Source organism: Eleutherodactylus coqui, chromosome 1 (genome assembly GCF_035609145.1).
Source record: "Eleutherodactylus coqui strain aEleCoq1 chromosome 1, aEleCoq1.hap1, whole genome shotgun sequence".
In the NCBI taxonomy this organism is placed as follows: Eukaryota; Metazoa; Chordata; class Amphibia; order Anura; family Eleutherodactylidae; genus Eleutherodactylus; species Eleutherodactylus coqui.
In genome coordinates this window covers 51,311,343-51,333,876 of record NC_089837.1, presented here as the reverse complement: position 1 = coordinate 51,333,876, position 22,534 = coordinate 51,311,343, and the positions used below count along the sequence as shown (strand labels likewise).

At 44.2% G+C, this 22,534-nt stretch overlaps 1 protein-coding gene across 1 annotated transcript in view; it reads right to left on the bottom strand.

Annotated features, from left to right (window-relative positions):
* The window catches only part of LOC136616986 (uncharacterized), a 59,207-nt gene that overhangs the window by 9,500 nt on the left and 27,173 nt on the right, over positions 1–22,534 (bottom strand). The window contains exons 9-14 of the mRNA XM_066594228.1: positions 16,295–16,436; positions 15,887–16,062; positions 12,683–12,743; positions 3,451–3,647; positions 1,825–1,987; positions 514–663 (exon numbers count right to left, since the gene is read on the bottom strand). Coding sequence (XP_066450325.1) covers positions 514–663; positions 1,825–1,987; positions 3,451–3,647; positions 12,683–12,743; positions 15,887–16,062; positions 16,295–16,436 — 889 coding nt within the window. The remainder of the gene's footprint in view (positions 1–513; positions 664–1,824; positions 1,988–3,450; positions 3,648–12,682; positions 12,744–15,886; positions 16,063–16,294; positions 16,437–22,534) is intronic.

Genomic DNA, 22,534 nt, shown 5'->3' with positions numbered 1-22,534 from the left:
AGGAGATGAGCTCATACTCCTTTATGAGAAAGACCAGCTGAGCAGTGCTGGGAACACCCCTCAGCCAGAAACTTGAATGTAAGAGAGTCTGCAACCCAAGTATAAGTCTTTCTAAATGCATGGAAAGGAAAATTCAGTGCAAAAAATAGATGTGCATCATTTTATCTGCAGTAAGTTAGTAAGATATTTGTGTATTGCTTTTTCATGCACAAAGGTTTCCGTAACTCACTAAACTGTCAGGGTCTCCCAATCAACCCCACCGACTGCCTTAACTATATTAACAGAAACAGGACAAAGGGAACCCCTCCCTTCATCCTCACTGCGATTAGTAATGATTGCAGTGCTTTATAGGTTAAACAGCCAAGATTGTAGAATGGATGTTGTACAGGTATATTGGAAACCAATGTCATGCAGGAGATACATTTCTCTGATGACTAACGTACAGGCGCATCAATTTGCAAGGGGTTGACCTTATATACTTCAGTTAGGAAAATGCAATATAAACTAAATTACCTCCGTGGGATCTAAATCTCTGCATTAAGCATTCGCATTCTTCAGTGATCTTATTTTCTATACTCTTCTTCCCCATTCCATAGTCTCGTAATGTTGACAGAGTGAATCTTCTCATCACTTTCCAGTTCTCACCATTTGCACCTAAAATTCCTGCATCAAATCAACACAGGATACGACACCCAAATTGGGTTTTAATTAAAGTTTTTAGTAAAAGTCGACAAAATCACAGCAGTTACAAGCAAAGCAGAAGTCTCCATCATATCCACCCTTCAACCCTGTTTTATCGTAGTCACATGGTTAATTATCCCCTTCCTGCAGCAACCCTGTTTCTGGTTTTTCACTATAATTTTTCCTCACCATTTCCAAATAATCTTAACTTTATTTCTCTGGTGATGTATAGGTACAGGAGGGCTTATTTTTTGTGACACTAGTTACACTTTTCAATGGCATCATCTAATGTATCTTATAGTTTATTGGAAAACGCTTGAAGATTTCTAAGTGGGGTGAAATGTCAAAAAATGCCATTCTTGTCATTTTGTGAGGGGGAAGTGGAGGCAGTTTTTGTTTTACGGTTTCCGATATGGTAGAAATGACGTTATGCTTATTCTACGGGTCAGTACAATTATGTCTATAGTAAATTTAGACAGTTTTGTCGCAAAAAAAAACTTTTAAAAAATGTGTTTTTCTTGCCATCTTTTGACTGCACAACCTTTGCTTTTCTGTTGCTGCAGTTGTGTGGGGGCTTTTTTTAGTGGGGTGACCTATAGTTTTTAGTGGTACATACAAGATTTGATGCCTTTTATTCATTTGTTTTTTTGCCTTGAGACGGGGTGACCAAAAAGTGCAGAATAAATAACGTGATATTTTTATAAACTGGACTTTTGTGGACACAATGCTACCAGCTTTTTAATGTATTTAATTTTTGTTTATGGGATGACTATGAAGGTTTTTTTTGTAATTTTTCATATTTTTACATTTGCTAACAATGGAATAAAACTTTAATTTGGGCCATAGGCAGGACCCTATGACAGGGAGAGCCCCATCCCTCTGTCAGGCAATTTAAAAGCTGCTGTCAGAACTGATAACGGCATCTAAATGGTTAACAGCGGGGATCAGAGTTATGTTAGAACTCTAGTAGTCAGATGTTTGCACAGAGCCCCTGTCTATCAGGTCTACTTAATAGTATGGGCCTTAAAGGGACCAAGTTGTGAAGGTAATCCCATGTTGACACAGTCGGAAGGTAGGTTAGAGCTCTCATCCTATCATATATTTATTTCATAATAACCCCCAAGGAATAAATCGAACACTTACCATACCCCTGTGTTGTTCTGGCACCCATTGCTGTAACCGGCCTTCCAGAAAATTCCTCGGCGTAGTTGATAAGAGCATCTTTTACTGTGTCATAACCACATAGGACAACAAGCTTTTGGGTGCCTAACTGGATGCTGAACACTGTGCCGTAAGTCTTGGCTATCTGAAAGCAGAATACACAGAAGGACCCTCCTCATCACATCATCTTGTTTTTAGGTCTGAGATTCTAAGTAGCATAAGTTTATTATAGAACTTTATAGAGTTCTGAGCTCCATTCTCAAATACAGAGTTATGGCCCCGACCGGCACTTCAATCAGCAGTCGCAGTTGTGGTCGGTGACTATGATTGGAGACATTCTATTCAGTTCTGCTGTTACCGCATCCAGTTCATTCTGCTGTTGGTCTGTAAAGGGAACCTGTCACCTGCCTAAAGTACTATAACTTATGGTGCTGAGTGATGTTAGGTGAGCTGACAGGGAGCTGGGTGATGTATTTTTTATACTCAACTACTTCCCAGTTCCCACTTGTATGGATTGCACTCTGGACGAAAATCTAACTCTTTTCCTATAGACTTGTAGGCAATGCATGTGACTCTAAAAAGAGTCAGATTTTGGCCGGTGCGCAGAGTTTCCACGCAGATACCGCGAATATGAAAGATACAGCACCTGGCTCCCTATCACCTGTGCTAAGAGCACCATAAGTTATTTTATGGCATTTTAGGCAGGTGACCGGTTCCCATTAACTATATTTTCTGGATATATACAGTAGCTTTGGCTATATGCCAGTTTTTGTTTCTTGCCTGTCGTCTTTGGTGCATTATATGCTGATTATCTTCTTGAATTCCTCACCTGACTTGCATTACATTCTTATTCTGGATTTCCCTGGCTTTATCTATATGGATTCTCACTCCAGTTGATTGACTTAGTTGCTGTTATATTGTACTTGTCCTCCTGCAGGTTCTGATCCTGCTCTATATCTGATTTCAGTTCCAGTTTCTCCTTTGGTATTGACATTTTGTCCTGCCTTCCTGGAACTAAAACCTAGCTTGTTCCCTGGCTTTCTTTCCGGTTCATGCCCTCTCTGCTTACTAGGTCAGTAGTCCCTTTGTGGACATAATCAGGAGGCTACATACATCTAAATCCAACCACCCATGCGGGAAGTCAAGGGTGAAGATCGCGAGCCCCGAAAACTCTACTAAACAGAGTTACTAGTCCAACCACTTTGGCCCATTTTCATAGAAGGGTCGGACCTTATTGTTACAGCTATGGGGATGGAAGTTGATGGGGACTGTGCGCTGGGTGCTAGGTACCAGGGGCACCCACCAAAAAGAGACGACCTTGGCCAGGGAAGCTAGGTGCAGGACAGCAAACTGAATGTTTACCCAGGTTGACATAAAGCCAGGCTGGAACTCTGAGCTGCGTAGGGGCTGACAAGCAAAGGGCTCTACTGTCCAATGATGGTGAAGTGTAGTAATGTGAACTATCAGCATATGTGGGGCACCATTTGATAACTTCTAAAGGATACAAGGTCCTCTATGTATTCTATAAAGCCACATACTCTCCTACCCAACATCCTGAGAGTTGAAATCTCAATACACATTACATTTGTACTTGAACCCTCTTTTTACCTCCATAAATGACTTTTGAGGGTTCATTGTGTTGATCAAGTGCAAGTTTCCAATAAGCGGTAAAGCTTTAGGTCCAGGAGGAAAATTGGCGTACTTGTACTTTTTCTGATTTCTAAACACATTGGCCAAAAACAGGATAACAACAGCAGAGAGAAGAAGTGAGATGAGCTCCATCGTGAACGTGATCTCTGTCAAACCTGGAAGTAGAGAATAAAACATGTCTAAGCAAAGAAAAAAAAACAACTACCACAGGTAATCAATAATGATCAATATGTGTTTACTCCTATGGATCTGTCCATCTGGAAGAAATAGACAACTCAATCATGTAGATAATATACAAGAGCTGAGGCAATGTCTTCAGTCAATGTAATGGTACCATACACAATAGACAAAAGTTAACAAAACCCACTGATTTTGGCAAGACTATCTATGGGTGTTTGTAATGTGTATAGTAGATTCTCAACTTTCCCATGACTATGGATATTGGGGAAAGAAAGGATAGGTATGTTGGATCTCAATATCATGATCCTTTAATCCCGCAGGAGATATTGTAAACCATTGGCAGCGGTTTATTCTCCTCCCTTTATTGAAATGAAGGTGCACACTAAGCTGAGCCGAGCATGCAATGTATGTATACGGTATTGTCCCATCAGAGGCAACCCTTTCAGATGCATCCTTCAGGGTGATCAGTCGATCACCAAAGGTCCCGCTCCTAACAGCCCTGGAAAGCAGACGATTTTGCAGAGGAAACATGCAGCCAGCCAGTCTTTTCAGCCTCTGCAGGAAAAATGTAGTCTTACAGGATGGCCATTCTGATGAATGGCCGTCCTCTATTACAAGGACAACTCCAGTCTGCAAAAATAGAAGGCGCTCTTATGGAGAAGCTCTCTGTTTCAGCTCACAGAAGAGATTTCCAAACAGAAAACACCACTCTTTGACTTCCTAATAGAGCATCTGAACAGGGGTTGTGTTCTCGGGACAACCCCTTTAATGGTGGAGTCATTAGGCATATCTGTCATTCAGCAGACAAGTATCTAAAGGACATGTTTAAAGGCCTTTACTTTCCGTATCGAGCTATTTCTCAAGGATTTGTGTACACAGAACAACATTTCTCTGACTTCTATGGGGAAAGTCTGTGTTCCTACAGAGTGCTAAAGCAGCAGAAATGCAGTATTAAGCTCTTGCTCACGACCTAAAGGTTGTGAGTTCAAACCCTGCATGGTTGTGGTAACCGGCTCAAGGTTGCCTTCCATTCTTCTGAGGTCGGTAAAATGAGTACCCAAATGGGGGTAATAAGTTCAAATTACCTGAAAGGGCAGAAGAATAACAAGATTAATTTATTTATTATGGCTGTATTATGGCTTTGTACACAAGTGTACAGAAATGTTTAAGGGTATAGTCAAGAAGCCAGTGCTTCACAAAGACATAACCACAAGCTTTAGGGATCTTTCCCATAGGATGGAATAGGCCGCACAATGCACCGCAAGCTGCAGTAAATTCCACACAAAAGTTTTCAGGCTACCTGTGGATTTTGATGCAGAATTGGAAATAGCTTAAACCCTGCTTGCTATTCTGTAGTTATGCCTGCAAATTTTGGTGTGACATTCTGCAGCTGCGGATTTAGCTGCGTCCTGCGGTGTAATCCCGTGTGAAAGGCCCCTTAGAGTAGTATAAAAGATAAAAAGGATTTAATACAACAGGATGATTTCACTATTAATTTCCAGCCTCATGCATATTCACTACGTGAGCACATTGACTTTAATGGCCTATTTCAGTCCATAGGATGGACCAAAATAGGATATGCAGTGTTTTAACTTTCAGTACAGACCAGTGGGCAATGTCATTTCAACTCCAACCAACAGAGAGCTGCTGTACAGATGGTACTTCACACCATATCATCTGGCCAAATTTTTACCCCACCATTCCAATATTTGATGGAGATGTCAGAAACAAATTGGTTCACTGTTACATATATGGTGGTCATGTGAAATTCTTAAACCACTATGGGATCGAGTACACTTAGCATTGTGTTCAATTTTGCACTCTAACCTTAATTGGAACCCAGGCGTGGCCCTTTTATCATTGGGTAGAGAAAATTGCACCCCTCCCCCCTTCCCGACTTGTCTATTATGTCACATGTGCTGATAATGACTAGATCTTCCATAGCTAAAAAATGGAAACCCCCTGAGGTCCCACGTTGACTGAGATCTTTCTAGGAGCCCAACATAACTGTGTGATGGAACACCTGATTGCAAACAGATTTGGCCAATTGGGAAAATTTAAAAACTACTGGGCAAATTGGCTTCTTTTCTCAGGATACTCATGTCAATCTCCAGCCTCAAAATTGAATCCATTGGGTCCAAAAGAAAATTTATCCTTGGGCATAGCTGTTTAAGGCATAACCTCATTTAAGACCCTTTTAGACACAACGATTATCGCTCAAAATTTGCTCAAAAGCAGTCTTTTGAGTGAAAATCATTGTATCGAGATGAGCCCATCTTTCACTGTTTGGCCGACCGATGGTTTTCAGTTCTGCTTGAAAACCATGGTTAGCAGAACAGGTGATAAGCTGGACCACATGCTGTGTTCTGTCCGCGAAGAGCTGATTACAGCTGGTAACATTGTTACAGCTGTTCTTAGATCTCAGCCCCACCAGCAGAATACCTGATAAGCAGGACTGCAGGCTGTGTCTGTTGTCCAGGGTGCTGAATTCTCCAGGGGGAACTCATTGCTGAACAATGGAGCTAATAACAGAGCTCAGACCTCCTGCTGAATTCAGTAACAGCTCCCAGAGATTCATTTGCATGCAAATGAAGCTGAGAAAGTACTAATAGCAATTAGTGCCTATTAGTACTTTATGCAAAACGATCACTGATTTTTCAATCTTTTGAAAGATATCTGTGTTTATAAAGGGGCCTTTAGGTATTGATTATGATATAATAATGCAGCTGAGTTATTATCCAGGTGGACATCCATGACCGAGTTACCCATTGTTACGGTCCGTATTACTTGTTGTTCCATTTTTCTCTCCTCTCTTCAATACTATTGTCACATTACACTTTGCCCATGTTAGCCCCCGTTCTGCACACGATAATTGATGGGACCAATACAACCCAATATACGCATACTGAGCGAAGGTATGTCCTCCCACCCACTTGGACATGTGCAGGTTCGGATTCTACCACGTTAGCCAGTCAACATCATACCCAGGTCCCATTATATGCTGGAATGTGAACCACATGTTGACTTACTTGATTGTCTATACTAATGTTGTGGGCTATTGCTGTTTAGTCTACTGATCTATTAATACTGTATAATAACAGAAACAGTATATTTTTCATACTATGGTAAGTTACAAAAGTTGTGGAAACACACTATTCTGTTTTTGTAAGCAACTTCAATGTTACATCATTACCGTGTTTCCCCCAAAATAAGACAGTGTCTTATATTAATTTTTGTTCAAAAAAGTTTAACTTTTTTACATGTATAGCTGCCAGGACACTATTTAAATTGACTTTTTAAATTAACTGTTAGCAGGGATTAATTTTGGAGTAGGGCTTATATTTCAAGCATCCTCAAAAAGCCTGAAAAATCATTTTGCATCCTCAAAAATTCTGGAAAATCATGCTATGTCTTATTTTTTGGATATGTCTCATTTTCAGGTAAACAGGGTATGTAATGCCTTTCTTTAACAATTGTGGCAAGTAAAACAAATAAAAAAATACTGTATATTTCAGTGATTAGTATTTATTCCATCTCTCTGGTTATTAATGCCATGTTTTGATTATCCCCATACTGATTTACAGAAAAGTAGGCCGGCACCACACTCTTATGAAAGCTGTCTAAAAGAAAAATCTGCCCAACGCCCATAACAACCAATCACAGCACAGCTTGTATTTTACCTCAGCAGTATAAGAAATAACAACCAATCACAGCACAGCTTTCATGTTACCTCAGCAGTATTAGCAATGAAAGCTGCGCTGTGATTGGTTGCTATGGGGAACAGGCAGATTTTCTTGCAGTCAGCTTTCATGATAACAGTGTGGTGGCGGCCTACCTTTCTGTGGCCGGCCTCGTATAATACGGCTCTCATCTTGTCAGGTCCGGGTAGTATATAACCACTCACTGAGCTGGTTGAGCAGGCAGTTGCTGACTAAAGCTCACTGGTTTCCTTGTGTAACTGCTGTGCTCGGAGCCGGACGACCGCACAAACCAGCTGTACGACTATTATTAACCTCTTCCCTGCTGTGAGGTGCTGATAGTGAGGTGATAAAGCACACAGATTGAAATGGTTAATAAGTTCTAGGTGTGCTCTTTTTCCAGCGGAATTACGCAGTGTTTCACGCATCTCCTTGCATATTTCACACACATTTGTGCACCCCCCCCCCCCATTGACTTCTATGGGGAACTTTGGTGCAGAAACATGTAGAAAGATATGACATGCTCTTTTTTTAACGCCGCCAAAAATATGCACGCAAAATACGTGCATCTAAATTAACCTTTTGAAATCAAAGGGTTCTGTTCACTGCATATTGTGTGCGCAAAAACGCACGCAAATACGTCCATGTGAAGGAGCCCTGAGAGTCTATTTACACCAAACCAACAAGCAAACGATGTCAGCTCATTCATTCCCTCGTTTAAACACTTTTTTGAATGATAATCGTTCCGTGTAAAAGAGCCCCACCTGTAGGGGGCAAAGAAACCGAGAACCTTCGCTGAATAGAAGAGTGTGCGAGTAAATGAGTTTTTCCAGTGCATTCCCCCAGGATTAAGGAAGGGGTCTCCCCCCGACCCAAGGAAGTCCAGCAGCGACTTTGTTCGCGGCCTTCTCCGGTTCATGCGATTTTCAACCGTAAATCACACCGCTTGTGTGAAAGAGACCTCAGACGGATCCGCTCAGCCAGCGGATTCCCCTTTCCTTCTCCCATAACACAGCAGGAAAACCAAACCACTAAAAGGGGATGGGAATATAACCGAGATATATATATATATATATATATATATAGATAGAGATAGAGATAGAGATAGAGATAGAGATAGAGATAGAGATAGAGATAGAGATAGAGATAGAGATAGAGATAGAGATAGAGATAGAGATAGAGATAGAGATAGAGATAGAGATAGAGATAGAGATAGAGATAGAGATAGAGATAGAGATAGAGATAGAGATAGAGATAGAGATAGAGATAGAGATAGAGATAGAGATAGAGATAGAGATAGAGATAGAGATAGAGATAGAGATAGAGATAGAGATAGAGATAGAGATAGAGATAGAGATAGAGATAGAGATAGAGATAGAGATAGAGATAGAGATAGAGATAGAGATAGAGATAGAGATAGAGATAGAGATAGAGATAGAGATAGAGATAGAGATAGAGATAGAGATAGAGATAGAGATAGAGATAGAGATAGAGATAGAGATAGAGATAGAGATAGAGATAGAGATAGAGATAGAGATAGAGATAGAGATAGAGATAGAGATAGAGATAGAGATAGAGATAGAGATAGAGATAGAGATAGAGATAGAGATAGAGATAGAGATAGAGATAGAGATAGAGATAGAGATAGAGATAGAGATAGAGATAGAGATAGAGATAGAGATAGAGATAGAGATAGAGATAGAGATAGAGATAGAGATAGAGATAGAGATAGAGATAGAGATAGAGATAGAGATAGAGATAGAGATAGAGATAGAGATAGAGATAGAGATAGAGATAGAGATAGAGATAGAGATAGAGATAGAGATAGAGATAGAGATAGAGATAGAGATAGAGATAGAGATAGAGAGAGAGATAGAGAGAGAGAGAGAGAGAGAGAGAGAGAGAGAGAGAGAGAGAGAGAGAGAGAGAGAGAGAGAGAGAGAGAGAGAGAGAGAGAGAGAGAGAGAGAGAGAGAGAGAGACCCGTGCACACTACCTCCAGAGCGAAATAGAAGATGATCCCAATGCAGGAGCCCCTGTGGACAACTGTAGATATAGGATTCCTCCGGGAGATGACCAGCAGTAGATCAGGAGATGATGACGGGGAGGTCCTCCAACTTGCACTCTACAGATATGGATACAGTGAGAGATGACTACACTAACACTTCATCCCTAACCAAGAACTAAACTATCATGCATTCTGATCCTCAAACTACCTAACCTGTCTCTATACTACACACTGAGCCCTGAATAAAGCTACTAATACTATTAAACTGAATACACTGTATGCCATATATATGGAACTGCTTAGAACTTCTTATGCAACAGGTCAGGTCGGTGTCATATGCAGAAGATATTACACGACCTGCCAGACATATTTGTATAACAAAGCAAAGTCTACTTACTTGCTCTGCAAGCTGAAGGGAGACCAGCAGTAATACCTGTGCTACACAACTACAGATCACTAGCATCTACTGTATGTAATTATCTATCCCCTCCCTCCTAGCAGTTACTATATGTACATATCTATCCCCTCCCTCCTAGCAGCTACTGTATGTATATATCTATCCCCTCCCTCCCAGCAGCTACTGTATGCATATATCTATCCCCTCCCTCCTAGCAGTTACTATATGTATATATCTATCCCTTCCTTCCTAGCAGCTACTGTATGTATATATATATATATATATATATCCCCTCCCTCCTAGCAGCAACTGTATGTATATATCTATCCCCTCCCTCCTAGCAGCTACTGTATGTATATATATATCCCCTCCCTCCTAGCAGCTACTGTATGTATATATCTATCCCTTCCCTCCTAGCAGCTACTGTATGTATAGATCTATCCCTTCCCTCCTAGCAGCTACTGTATGCATATATCTATCCCCTCCCTCCTAGCAGCTACTCTATGTATATATCTATCCCCTCCCTCCTAGCAGCTACTCTATGTATATATCTATCCCCGCACTCCAGCTGTAGAAGCTTAACAGATCACATGCCTCGTATATGCGAATCCCTGGGGTCTCTGATGTCATCTAGCAGGGACAGAAGCATGGATCATATAAATCAGCTATCCATAGGATGTTGGCCAGGTACAGTGGAATTAAAACAACGACACACCCTTGTTTAAATGCCATGTTGAAAAAATCCGACAAAGATGAATAATTTCAGATTTATTTCCACCTTCGATGTGACCCGTTATCTGTAACTCCACTGTAAAGCAAACTGAAATCTTTTAGGGTGGTACGTAGACGGTTTATATCCACTGTACATTATTTGTTGTTGTAAGACCCATGAAAAAAAGCAGTTCCCTTTATTGCAAGATGCTAATGACTCCCCTCACCCCTCCACCAATCACTCACTTCCTTAGCAACCTAACAAAGCATTCTCCTTCAGTTTGCACTGAAGACTTGGCAGTCAATATTATCTTACAAAGCCCCCCTCCTTCTTTGGAGGAGAATGACCCTCTGTCTCCACTCCCAAGAAGTTAAAGTAGTATAGGGTTAGTGAAATTAAACCTCCCCAACTTAATGTCTGAAGTGGCCCTTGTCCGAATGTCATCGCAATTGGAGCTGCAGAACGTCCTCCAGAGGCCTCAGAGTTGGGGAACTCTAATTTCACTGTATATTGCCTACAGCTTCTCTTCACTGTCGTTCCTCTGATCCATTGTTTCCGACACCCGTTTTCAGCCATCCAAGATGGATAATGCAACCTTCACATCACTTTATCCCCACAGTGCATTGCTAATGTTAGACTACCAATGCACTATATCTGTTCTCTGATTGGCCGGAGATGCTCACATGATCAGCACAGTAGATCGAAAATTGCTGCAGTCATCTTGGGGCATTGAAAATGGGTCTCGGAAAAGGCAGATTTGAGGGGAGGCAGATAAGAAGAACTAAGTAAAATACCCCTTTCCACTCCTTTCCCAAGACAAAATTTTGTCCCAAAACTGGAGGGTCGCTTTAAAGGGTTTTTCTGGGACTCCAATAGTGATGACCTCTCCTAGTGATCGGTCAGCAATATCTGATCATGGGGTTCTACCTCTTGAGAACCCTGCCATTCAGCTCTTTGAAGAGACCGCAGCACATCAGTCAGCCTCTTAGAGCAGCACTGGTGGCGATAGCTCATCAATATTGAATTCCCAGAAAATCCCTTTAAAGGGGTTTAGACCCCTTTAAAATGCAACTGAAGACAGGAAATGGTTAAAGGTATAGTCAAATGAACGATTTATCAGTCCAATTTACGGACAAAAACAAACGGTTCAAATGGATATATTCACATGGGCTTTTTTTTACTCGGATGAACAGTTCGAGTAAAAAAATAAAATCAAATCGCTGCATATCCAATGCATGATAATTGCCCATGGAAGTTTATGGCTGAGTTTAAAAGAATTGGTACATTAGAATGAACCCGCATGATGTGAGCGCTATCTAATTCTGATGTGGGCAACAATGGAAGCCATGAGTAAAAAAAAAAGGAGAACCAAGGTGTAATTTTTTTTCCCTATACAATACGTGTGAAATATGCTCAAACCAAAAAATTACGTGGGAAAAAAAAATAAAAAAAAATTCACAAATGTGCAGGAAAATTGCTTGCAAAATTGGACTGATTTACCAAATTCACAAATGCCCGTATAAGTAAACTCTAAGACACAATCATTGCTCCAACCAGTGCCGCCTCTCCCATTTTTGCTGACCTCCTGCAGCAGTTACGTGGCTGTATACACATGTGACCACTACGGCCTCAAAAACAGAAAGCATGATACCGCTTTATTTCTTTTTTTTAACTATTTCCTACCCTTAGTAAAAAACATTTTTGCCATTTTTTTCAGAAATCCCTTTTAGATAATGTGACAATAAATCTCTGTTTGCTGTCACTCACTAGGAGCATTTATTACTTCCATGGGTAATATAATCTGTCCTGGTTATCCGATGGACACACAGATCATTACAGGACAGTTATTGGAGCTACATCTTGTAACGAACATGTCCATCACAGGAGAGATTTATATCCAGTGGAAGTAAACACTGAAGGTTATCGAACAAGAGCAAGTGGCGATCTTAAAAAATGCGAGCAAATTATGTAGAAAGTATTAAAAAACTTTTCATCATACAAAGAATACCACTTGGAGAATGACATTCACTAATGTGTATGTGGATGATGTTCTCGTACAGAGTTTAGCAACAATCTAGTGATCTAGCCGTTCTTTTAAATATGTAGATTTTTATATTTGTTATATTTTTCAGTGATTTAATATAAATTAAAAATTGACTTTATGATTGTGAGAAGTAGAAACACTCAGTTGCTTACCAAACAGAGTGGAATATCTGCTCAGAACTTCCCTTACCTGTCCTGTCGGTTCTGTGATATACTGCAATAAACTTCACGTCAAACACGGAGAGAATATTTAAAATGTCCTGATCTCACCTGGTGAAATAGGATTCCGATAGGAGGGCAAAACTGGTGTAACGATAAACATAAACCGAGCGACTGCTGACCTATTAATAAGTAATTTTTTCAAAGCAGAGTTATAAAGTGATTAAATAGGTGATGTACAAACATCTCACTTTTATGGAGATTGGAAGTTAAAAGAGCAACTAAACACTGTTTTTAAACAATGGAATTTACATGTAACTATAATATCAGGCACCCTCCCATTTCTAATTCAATAACTCGTCAAGTCTAGACAGTGTAGAGCATTAGTAGGAAAAGAGAATGAGAAAGGAAGGATAAAATCCATTCAGTAAGTCTGAGAGAAGGTGCCAGACATGACACATTATTCTGAGAGCGGTATCTCCAGTCACTAAACTACAGATTCTTGTGAATGTGAATTGGACTGCATTGGACATAACCTTGCTTTACCTGGAACTACAAATTAAAGTGAGTTTTGTCTTTTTGCCCTTATCCCGACTCATGGAGATCCTTCTCACTAAGCAACACCTGCACTCCTCCACATGCGACACCACCCTACAGGAGCAGGGACCCCAACCCCCATCATTGTTCATAGCATGACAGGGTGGAGGTGCAACTATCCAGCTGCCCCTCACTCTGACCTGCTGCAGACTGGTGTCATATATTTCTGGAAATATATCAATATCTGTCACCTCTGAGGAGAGAGAGAAGTGAGGAGTCCGCTGTGCAAAGCTACCTACCAGAAGTCTGAGTGAGTGTTAGAGGAGAGTTGTGTCAGTCCTCTGGAGTGATTCCGAAGTCCCAGAGTGTGTGTTCATGAGCGGAGAACTGTAGATAACTGAGACTACAGGCCTGGGGCCATCCTAAGTTTGCCTCCCTGACCAGTTGCTGTCAAGTTGCCCTTTTCCTGCATGTGCAAGGAAGCTGTATTGTACCAAGTATCTCCAGTAAAGTTCACCGGTCATTGCCCGCTCCCAGTGACAGAGTTCCCAAGTTCCAATGGTGTGGACTATTTAACTGCTGGATAAACTACGGCAAAGGTACGGTGGCGTCACGCGTACAAGGTTTTATACAAGGACTGTATAAGTCTACCACACTTATACAGGTAATCGCTGTCCTAGCATTGCCTAGAAGAGTCCTAGCAGTGCCTTGCCCGAGGTTGTGTGCATCCTTCCGGGGAGGGGTAAAGCCACCGTGACAAGTGCCAACTCTACCCCACCAACTCCTCAGTGTGGGCCTCGTGTCTTGGTTGCTGTTGGTATACCACAGGAGCATCATGGATTGGATATCCCCAACTCCCGTTCGCTACACCCTTGTCTCCTTCTACATTTTAATACAGCCCTTACAGTTTTGTATTACTTTAGAGACTTCCTCTTTTTTTACTTTAGATGATGTCTGGTCTTTAAGCAGCTTGGCAGACCGCAGCTTCTTCCTCTGCAAGACAATCTCTTTTCCTGCAATCATAATCCCTGATGTTCTTTGTCAAACGGGAGGCCAGCTCTATTACTGACTCTCCCTCTTGTCTGTCACTCCACTTTGACAATGCCCGTTTCTTATCTTGTCTATTGCAGGCCTGGCTGGGAGTCACCTTGCTGCTTGTGCTGTCGGATGCAGCTACACTGACAAACTGCAGTGCCATCTTAATGCATGGTCCTGATGGGCACTTGCCCAGGAGCCCCAAAAGTATAGGAGCCCCACACTAATCTATGTATGTTAACATTTAAATGCACCTTGTATCATATATGATAATGTTGTGTGGCAGCATTTGAACTTGGCTCCAAAATACATGTTTTAAACATTACCAAATAAAAGATGCCACCACAAGTAGCTGCACAAAAAAAGTTTAAAGACCACGTCAACTATCTCCTGAAATAAGGTTTTTATTAAAGCTGCTTGGATGTATATAAACATTTGTATCTGACACAGAAAAGCACGAGACACACACACCAAAAAAAAACCAAAACACAATACCTGGACATGATTATGGCACAAAGGGCAAAATCAGAGTAACTTGTGATCAAAAGGGGTATTCCGGGCACGGAGTAACATGTTAATATCTAATGTACATCAAAATAAGGCCATCTTCATACTGGCGATAAAATTGCACGATCCCAGAGGGAATCACAGTGCAAGTTTATGAAACCAATGCTTTCTGATCGTTTCATTTTCATTTAAGATGTTTTCACTCAAGCCAAGTAGTAAAAAAAAAATACATGAAATCGCCCAATGTTTTCATTGGGGACAGCACTATTGAAATCAATGTGAGAAGATCGCAATTCCCTACTGTGGCTCAGTCAGCCATACCAGGGGATTCCTTCAGCCCTGCATGGATGCAGGGGTTTCCACATGTTTTGAATGGGGCGGGTGGCAGCAGAGCGGCAGTATTGAAATAAATGGTAGAAGATCGCGATCCCCTGCTGCAGCAGTGACAGCTGCGGCAGGGATTCCTTCAGCCCTGCAGGGATGCGAGGCTGTTTCCATGTAAAAACGCCTTGCATTCAGGGGTTTTCAGAAGGATTGCGAGGGCGATATCGGGTTTTGAATCACGGCTCAAGATCACCCTCGTCAGTGTGTAAGAGCCCCAAGTCATTTTGTAATAGGTTTTCTGTACCAGATCCACCTTCTTCATTTTTCTATATCATGTAACCCTTTTTCTGACAAATATCTCCACTTCCTCTGATATCAGAGTAGCGGCTCATGTACAGTTCAGAGTGACTGCATGTCTTGTCTGTCTGCTTCAGCTGGCTCTCTGGCACTTTCAGTGAGAGGGAAGTTACAGAACCTGTGAGCTGTGGGCGGAGCTACAGTGCTGGCCGGTACTACAGTACTATCAGTGCTGTAATTTGTAGGTAATGGTCTGTTGCTGTGTTTACTGTGGAAGTGTTGCAAACATTTTTTGATTAGAATCGCAAGCTGGCAAGCGCGATATTGGGACGAGATTCTCAGCCTGATACCGCGCTCGCCCGTGTGAATGTAGCCTAACTCAGATGCAGCTGCTTACGAACGTGATGGGCTATTTGAGCTCTGTAAAACTACTTGCATGAGACCACTGCAGGATGAACCGTTAAGTGTTCATACACCCAAGCAGCAGAAATGGCCTCATCTGCGAGGGATTGCACAGATTTCATGCGGTAATGGGGCACTGGTTATTCCTATAGCAGGAGTGAGGTCCAGCTCTGCACCAGGCGGGGCCTGGAATATGAAGTTCTGTAGCAGGCTCGTGAAGAAAAGGAAGAGCTCCATTTTTGCCAAGTTCTCTCCGGCACAACTTCTTTTACCTGGATAACATAAAAAGGTGATATCAAAAACTGGAAAACTGCCACCAGCTAGATCCGCTATATTATTCATGTACAAGTTGGCTTTCCCAAATCTAGATATACATTTGGGAAGCAGTTTTATAGAGTTGCATCATTCATAGCATTTTATCATGTTTAGTGATATTGTACATGTTTAGAGATATTCTTATATAGGATATCTGCTTCATGCTAATTTAAAGGAGATGATTGTTACCTAATGAGAAGGGTATGAAGGCCTCATTCTTCTTGAACTTTCCATCTGAATCAAGAAAGTGTTCTGGATAAAACTCTTCTGGCTTCTTGAAGTAAGCCTCATCTTTCAGAGCAGAGTGCAGTAATGGGAAGACGATTGTGCCCTAAGGAAAATGTATAATGCAGAAAGATGAAAAAGGGATCAGATTCCACCAGTTATTCCATAGAGCCTGCATAGAGGTACAAGCAATAGACACTCTGTGCTGCTACTAGTACAGGCTTCTCTTACTAGGTGAACGGCCATGGAACCCTTCTGAGGGGGTATGTTGGGGAAGGTAGAGTTCGGCTTCAGTGATTTTTTTCTTCAACAGGTTTTTCCTGTTGGGTCGCCTATTTTCTGACGGCTGATTCATACAAAGAATGTGCAACTGCGAAAACGGGAATTTTTTCTTACCGATAATTCCCTTTCTGGAAGACATCATGACAGCATACGCTGGAGGTTGCTCACCTGCTGACCTGAAGGGACAGGAAGAGGCAGAATATAAAAAGCACCTCCCCTCCACCAACACCAGTGCGTTCCAAATGACCACAGTGACCAGTTACTTAACCAGAAGGTGTGTTTTTATTGACATCACACACCTCAGAAAACAAAGTTAAAGCATACACATTACCTCATGTGTTGGACAAACTAGGGTAACCATGTTGGTAAGGGGGGGAAAAAAGCCCGTATGCTGTCATGATGTCTTCCAGAAAGGGAATTATCGGTAAGAAAAAATTCCCGTTTTCCCCATGACATCATGACAGCATACGCTGGAGGAATACCAAATAAATGGCATGGGCTTTTTAGGGAGGGATTACGGCTTGGAGCACCTTCCTACCGAAGGATGCGTCCTGACTATATTTAAAGTCCAGCCTATAATGTTTGATGAAAGTATGGCCTGAAGTCCATGTGGCTGCGTTACAGATTTGCTCAATCGATGCGTGCGCTCTCTCCGCCCAAGAGGATGCCACCGCTCTCGTTGAGTGGGCCTTCAATCCTTCTGGAGGGGGGATGCCCTTGGCCTTGTAAGCCTCCTGGATGGCTCTCCTGAGCCACCTGGCGATCGCATCTTTAGAAGCGGCCTTTCCTTTGGCCTGCCCCTGAAATTGAACGAAAAGTTTGTCAGACTTCCTGAAACTTTCTGTTGCCTCGAGGTACGCTAGTACCGCTCTTTTGACGTCTATATTATGGAGCTTTTGTTCTTTTGCATTTTTGAAATTTTGGCAAAAGGCTGGAATAACTATTGGTTGGCCCCTGTGGAAATCTGACAATACTTTAGGCTGGAAGGATGGGTCTAAAGAAAAAACTATTTTGTCCGGGTGGATAGTCATATATGGGGCCCTTCGTGAGAGGGCCTGGATTTCCCCCACGCGTCTGGCTGACGTAACTGCCACAAGCAGGGCTACCTTGTATGTCAGCCAGGCGATGGATAGATCCGTAATCGGTTCAAATGGGGGGGTCGCATAAGGCCTGAAGGACTATGGTTAGATCCCAGGGTGGTGCCGTGGCCCGTGTGAATGGATGTAATCTGCTCGCCCCTCTAAGAAATCTCCTAATCCACCTGTGCTCCGCTAGCGCGAGATCGAAGAATGCCCCCAAGGCCGCAATTTGGACTTTGAGCGTATTCGGACTCAAACCTTTATCCAGGCCCGCCTGGAGAAAATCTAAGATTTTCCGGACGTCTGGCTGATCCAGCTGCTGGATGTCCTGGCCTAACCACTCCGAAAATTTTTTCCAGACTTTGGAGTAGATTTTGTGTGTCGAGGGTTTAAGGCTCTCGCTAATGGTGGAAATAACCTTAGGGGAAAGACCCTTTCCTAGGAACTTTACCCGCTCAAGCTCCAGGCCGTAAGCCTGAACTTGTGAACTTCCGGGTAAAGAAGAGGACCCTGCGACAGTAGGTCCGGTCTTGTTGGAAGGTGGAAGGGCTCTCCCACTGACAGGGATCTCAGGAGGGGGAACCACGGTCTTTTGGGCCAATATGGTGCTACAAAAATTACTGTTAGGGTTGACTGCAGTAATTTCCTTAGCAGAAGCGAGATTAGTGGTAGAGGGGGAAAGGCATACGCTAGGTCCCAATCCCAGGGGTGAGAGAGAGCGTCCGTGCCCAGGGCCTGTTTCTCTGCGCCTCTGGAAAAGAAAAGCCGGCATTTGGTGTTTGCGCTTGACGCAAAGAGGTCTACTTCTGGTACCCCCCACTTCTCCACAAGAAGGCTGAACACCTCTGGATGGAGTTCCCACTCTCCTGGGTCCACTTTCCTTCTGCTTAAAAAGTCCGCGGCTGAGTTCTCGGCTCCTCTTATATGAAAGGCCGATAGGGACTTTGTTGTGCCTTCCGCCCATTGAAGGATCCGCCCCGCCAGTCGTTGTAGTGGAGGATTCCTGGTGGTACCCTGGTGGCGAATGAGTGATACTGTTGTCATATTGTCTGAGAAGATCCTCACATGTTTCGCCACTAATCGTGTTTGCAGGCTACGCAGGGATTTCCATACAGCTTTAAGCTCCCTAAAGTTCGATGAGCTAGCTTTCTCGTGAACGTCCCAGGCCCCCTGTACATAACCGCCTTCAAAGTGGGCCCCCTACCCTTTGGCGCTGGCATCGGTCGTGATTATTACGGCCGGGTCCAAATTCCAATCGGATGCCTGAGACAGGTTGTCCGACGACACCCACCAACGGAGTGAAGCTCTGGCTTCCGCAGAAATAGGGATTGTCTGATCAAGCGAAGCCTGCAACTTGTCCCAATTCTGGAGAATTAGTGACTGGAGTCCGCGACTGTGGAATTGGGCCCAGGGGACCACGCCGATGCACGAAGTCATTAGTCCCAGGATCCGCATTGCGTCTCTTATCGTTACCCTATGTTTTTTATATAGGTTGGAACATTCCTCTATGATAAGATGTTTTCTTAGAGGAGGAAGGGACGAATTTTGTAGACTGGAATCCAGGATGACACCCAGGAATTTCTTCCTGGTTTCTGGCTCCATGTTGGATTTTGACTCGTTAACAATCCAGCCAAGCTCCTTAAATAATTGCAATGTGGACTCCAAGTGTGATCTCAGAGCAGACGGGGAATCTGCCACCAACAGGAAGTCGTCTAAGTAGGGGATGATCATGACACCCTGATTTCGTAAGAAGGCCACCATTTCCATCACGACCTTGGAAAAAATTTGCGGAGCCGAGGAGATTCCAAATGGTAGGCAGACGAACTGGAAGTGGCGGATTTCCCCCTCCACCCTCAGCGCAAACCTCAGAAATTTTTGTGAGTTGGCGTAAATAGGGATATGAAAATAGGCATCCTTAAGGTCTATTGTAGCCATTACGTTATCCCTGGCAATTAAAGGGGTTGCAGTTCTAATGGTTTCCATTTTGAATCTCCTATATTCAATGAATTTATTCAGTTGTTTTAAATTGATAATGGTGCGGTGGGAGCCGTCTGGTTTGGGAACCAGAAAGAGGGGGGAATAGAAACCTTTTCCCTGTTCCTTCTTAGGGACTGGGATAATTGCGCCGAGACCCTGCAGGTTCCGTACGCCCTCCAACAGAGCCTGTTCTAGGCCTGGAGACTGGGTTGGGGTTATCATAAACCTGTCCGGGGGGCGGGATAGTAGCTCGATCCTGTACCCCTCCGCCACTAGGTGCAGTACCCACTCATTAGTTGTAATACTACGCCAGCTATTGGCACAGCGAGTCAGTCTACCCCCTACCGGGCCCGAAAGTATGGGCTGAGGGACAAAAGTTAAAGTCTTACCCCTTCCGCCCTTTGGATAAGACCATCTTCCGGTCTTTCCCTTCCCGGCGTACGTAGACGAGGGATGAGGGGTGAAGGGTCTCTTGGGTGGTCTGGTGGCAGGCAGTCCGTGACTCTTGTCAGCTGCTTTCTCCAGCAGACGATCCAGGTCTGGTCCGAATATACGCCCGCCCCGGAACGGTAGGGTACATAGCTTATTTTTGGACGCTGCGTCCCCTGACCACTCTTTCACCCACACTGCCCTTCTGGCGGTGTTCGATAGGGCTGCCATGCGGGCTCCGAGGCGGACTGTTTCCATCGAAGCATCTGCCAGGAACCCTGTTGCCATTCGCAGCAGAGGGATGCCGCTTGCGAACTCCTCCCTAGGGGCTTTTTGGTCGACTAGGGCTGCGAATTGGTCCAACCAGATTGCCATGGAACGAGCCACGGAAGTGGCCGCGATGTTAGCTTTCATGATGAGACCGGAAGTAGACCAGGCTTTACGCATGGATGTGTCCACCTTATGGTCCAACGGGTCCTTTAAGTGGGACGTATCCTCAAAGGGCAATCCGGACTTTCTGGATACCATGGCAATTGCAGTATCGACTTTAGGTATCTCGTCCAAAAAGGACACTTCATCTCCCGGAAATAACAGGCGTTCTTTAAATTCCCTGGGGATTAGCGGAGCCTGATCCACGCTCTCCCACTCATTTAGAATCAGCTGCTTGAGTGTGGCGTTTACGGGGAATGAAGATTTTTGTTGCGGGAGTAACCCCGCGAACATATCCTCCTGGACTGTGCGGGGTTGCTGCACATCTTCCTCCACCTGCATGGTCCTGCGTACTGCTTTTAGCAGTTGATCCATGTCCGCGGTAGAGAAAAGATATTTCTTGTCCTCCTGCGTCACTTCCCCGTCAAAATCCACATTTTCCGCTATGTCGGAGTCAGACTCAGACACCGCCGGAACCGACCTGCGTGTAACCCCGGAAGGCCCAGGTTGGAGGTCTGAGAGGGAGGACTGCACTTCTTCTCGGACAACTGACCGAATTTCGGCCATAAGGGAAGTTTTTTCCTCCTGCATAATTTTCGCGGAGCAGGTAGCGCATAACGTTTTGGTGCAGGAGTCGTCAAGTTTGGTTAGACATACTGGACATTTTTTACTCCTGCGTCTAGCCTCCCTCGGTTTTTGAGTATCCCTGTCCTGTAAGACAAGGGAAACTCTGTTAGTCGGGAAGTGTATGTAGTGCAGGTGTAGGTTGGTCCACTGGACCACTTACAGTTAGGAGGGTCTCTGGGTCCTCTCTGGTCGACATCTTGCGCCTTGCAGGAACGCTTCCTGTGCTTAGGATCGTTCCTTAGCGTGGAGAAACACCACCAGCTGATGCAGGGGCAGCAGATTTTTGAATTTGGCGCCGGCCGCGCCAGGCCACGCCCCCTTTGCGGAGCGTCTGACGTCACCGCGCTGTATCCAAAGCCACGCCCCCTGGAGCGCTCCTGTCGGCCCTGGACCCGGAGATGGCGGCCGCCGCCGTAATGACGGCCGCAGTGGTGCCGGCAGCCCGTACTTGGACCCCGGCCCACCGGAGATGGCGGCTGCCGCCCGAAATGACGGCCGCAGTGGTGCCGGCAACCCGTACTTGGGCCCCGGCCCACGCAGTCCCCGGAAAGCTCCCAGATGGGGTCCTTCCCACTGGGTTTGCCGGGGCTGCCCGAAAGATCCACGCCGCCGCTTCGCCGGTAAGTCCTCCTCCGGCATGGGACAGCGTTGCTGGAGTTCTGCCGCTGCTGTCCTGAAGGGACAGGAAAAACACTGGTGTTGGTGGAGGGGAGGTGCTTTTTATATTCTGCCTCTTCCTGTCCCTTCAGGTCAGCAGGTGAGCAACCTCCAGCGTATGCTGTCATGATGTCATGGGGAAATTTTGTTTCCTTTTCCATTGCTCAAAACACTGAAAAAAAAAAGTTACACAGAGCGAGATTGGGTGGCTATGGAAGGTGAGGCAAGGGTTCATACCATTTTTCATCAGAAATTGCTTAACACTAGAGATGAGCGAATATACTCGTTGCGAATAATTACTCGATCAAGCACCGCGATTTTCGAGTACTTTCGTACTCGGGTGAAAAGATTCGGGGGGCGCCAGGGGGAGGCGTGGCGGAGCGGGGGGTAGCAGCGGGGAACAGGGGGGAGCTCTCTCTCTCCCTCCCCCCCCCCCCCCACTCCCCGCTGCAACCCCCCACTCACGCACGGCACCCCCCGAATCTTTTCACCCAAGTACGGAAGTACTCGAAAATCGCGGCGTGTCCGAAAAAGGGGCGTGTCCGAGTAGGTTCGCTCATCTCTACTAAACACTCATCCCTGTGTGAGCAGATTTGTTGTCATGATGGAAGAACCAGTCATCTGTCTGCCCACACAGTGCTGAGAGTTAAGCAATTTTTATGAAAAACAGCACAACACTCTTATCTCATTTTTTAAGAACGCTTTGAGCAGTGGAAAAGGAAAA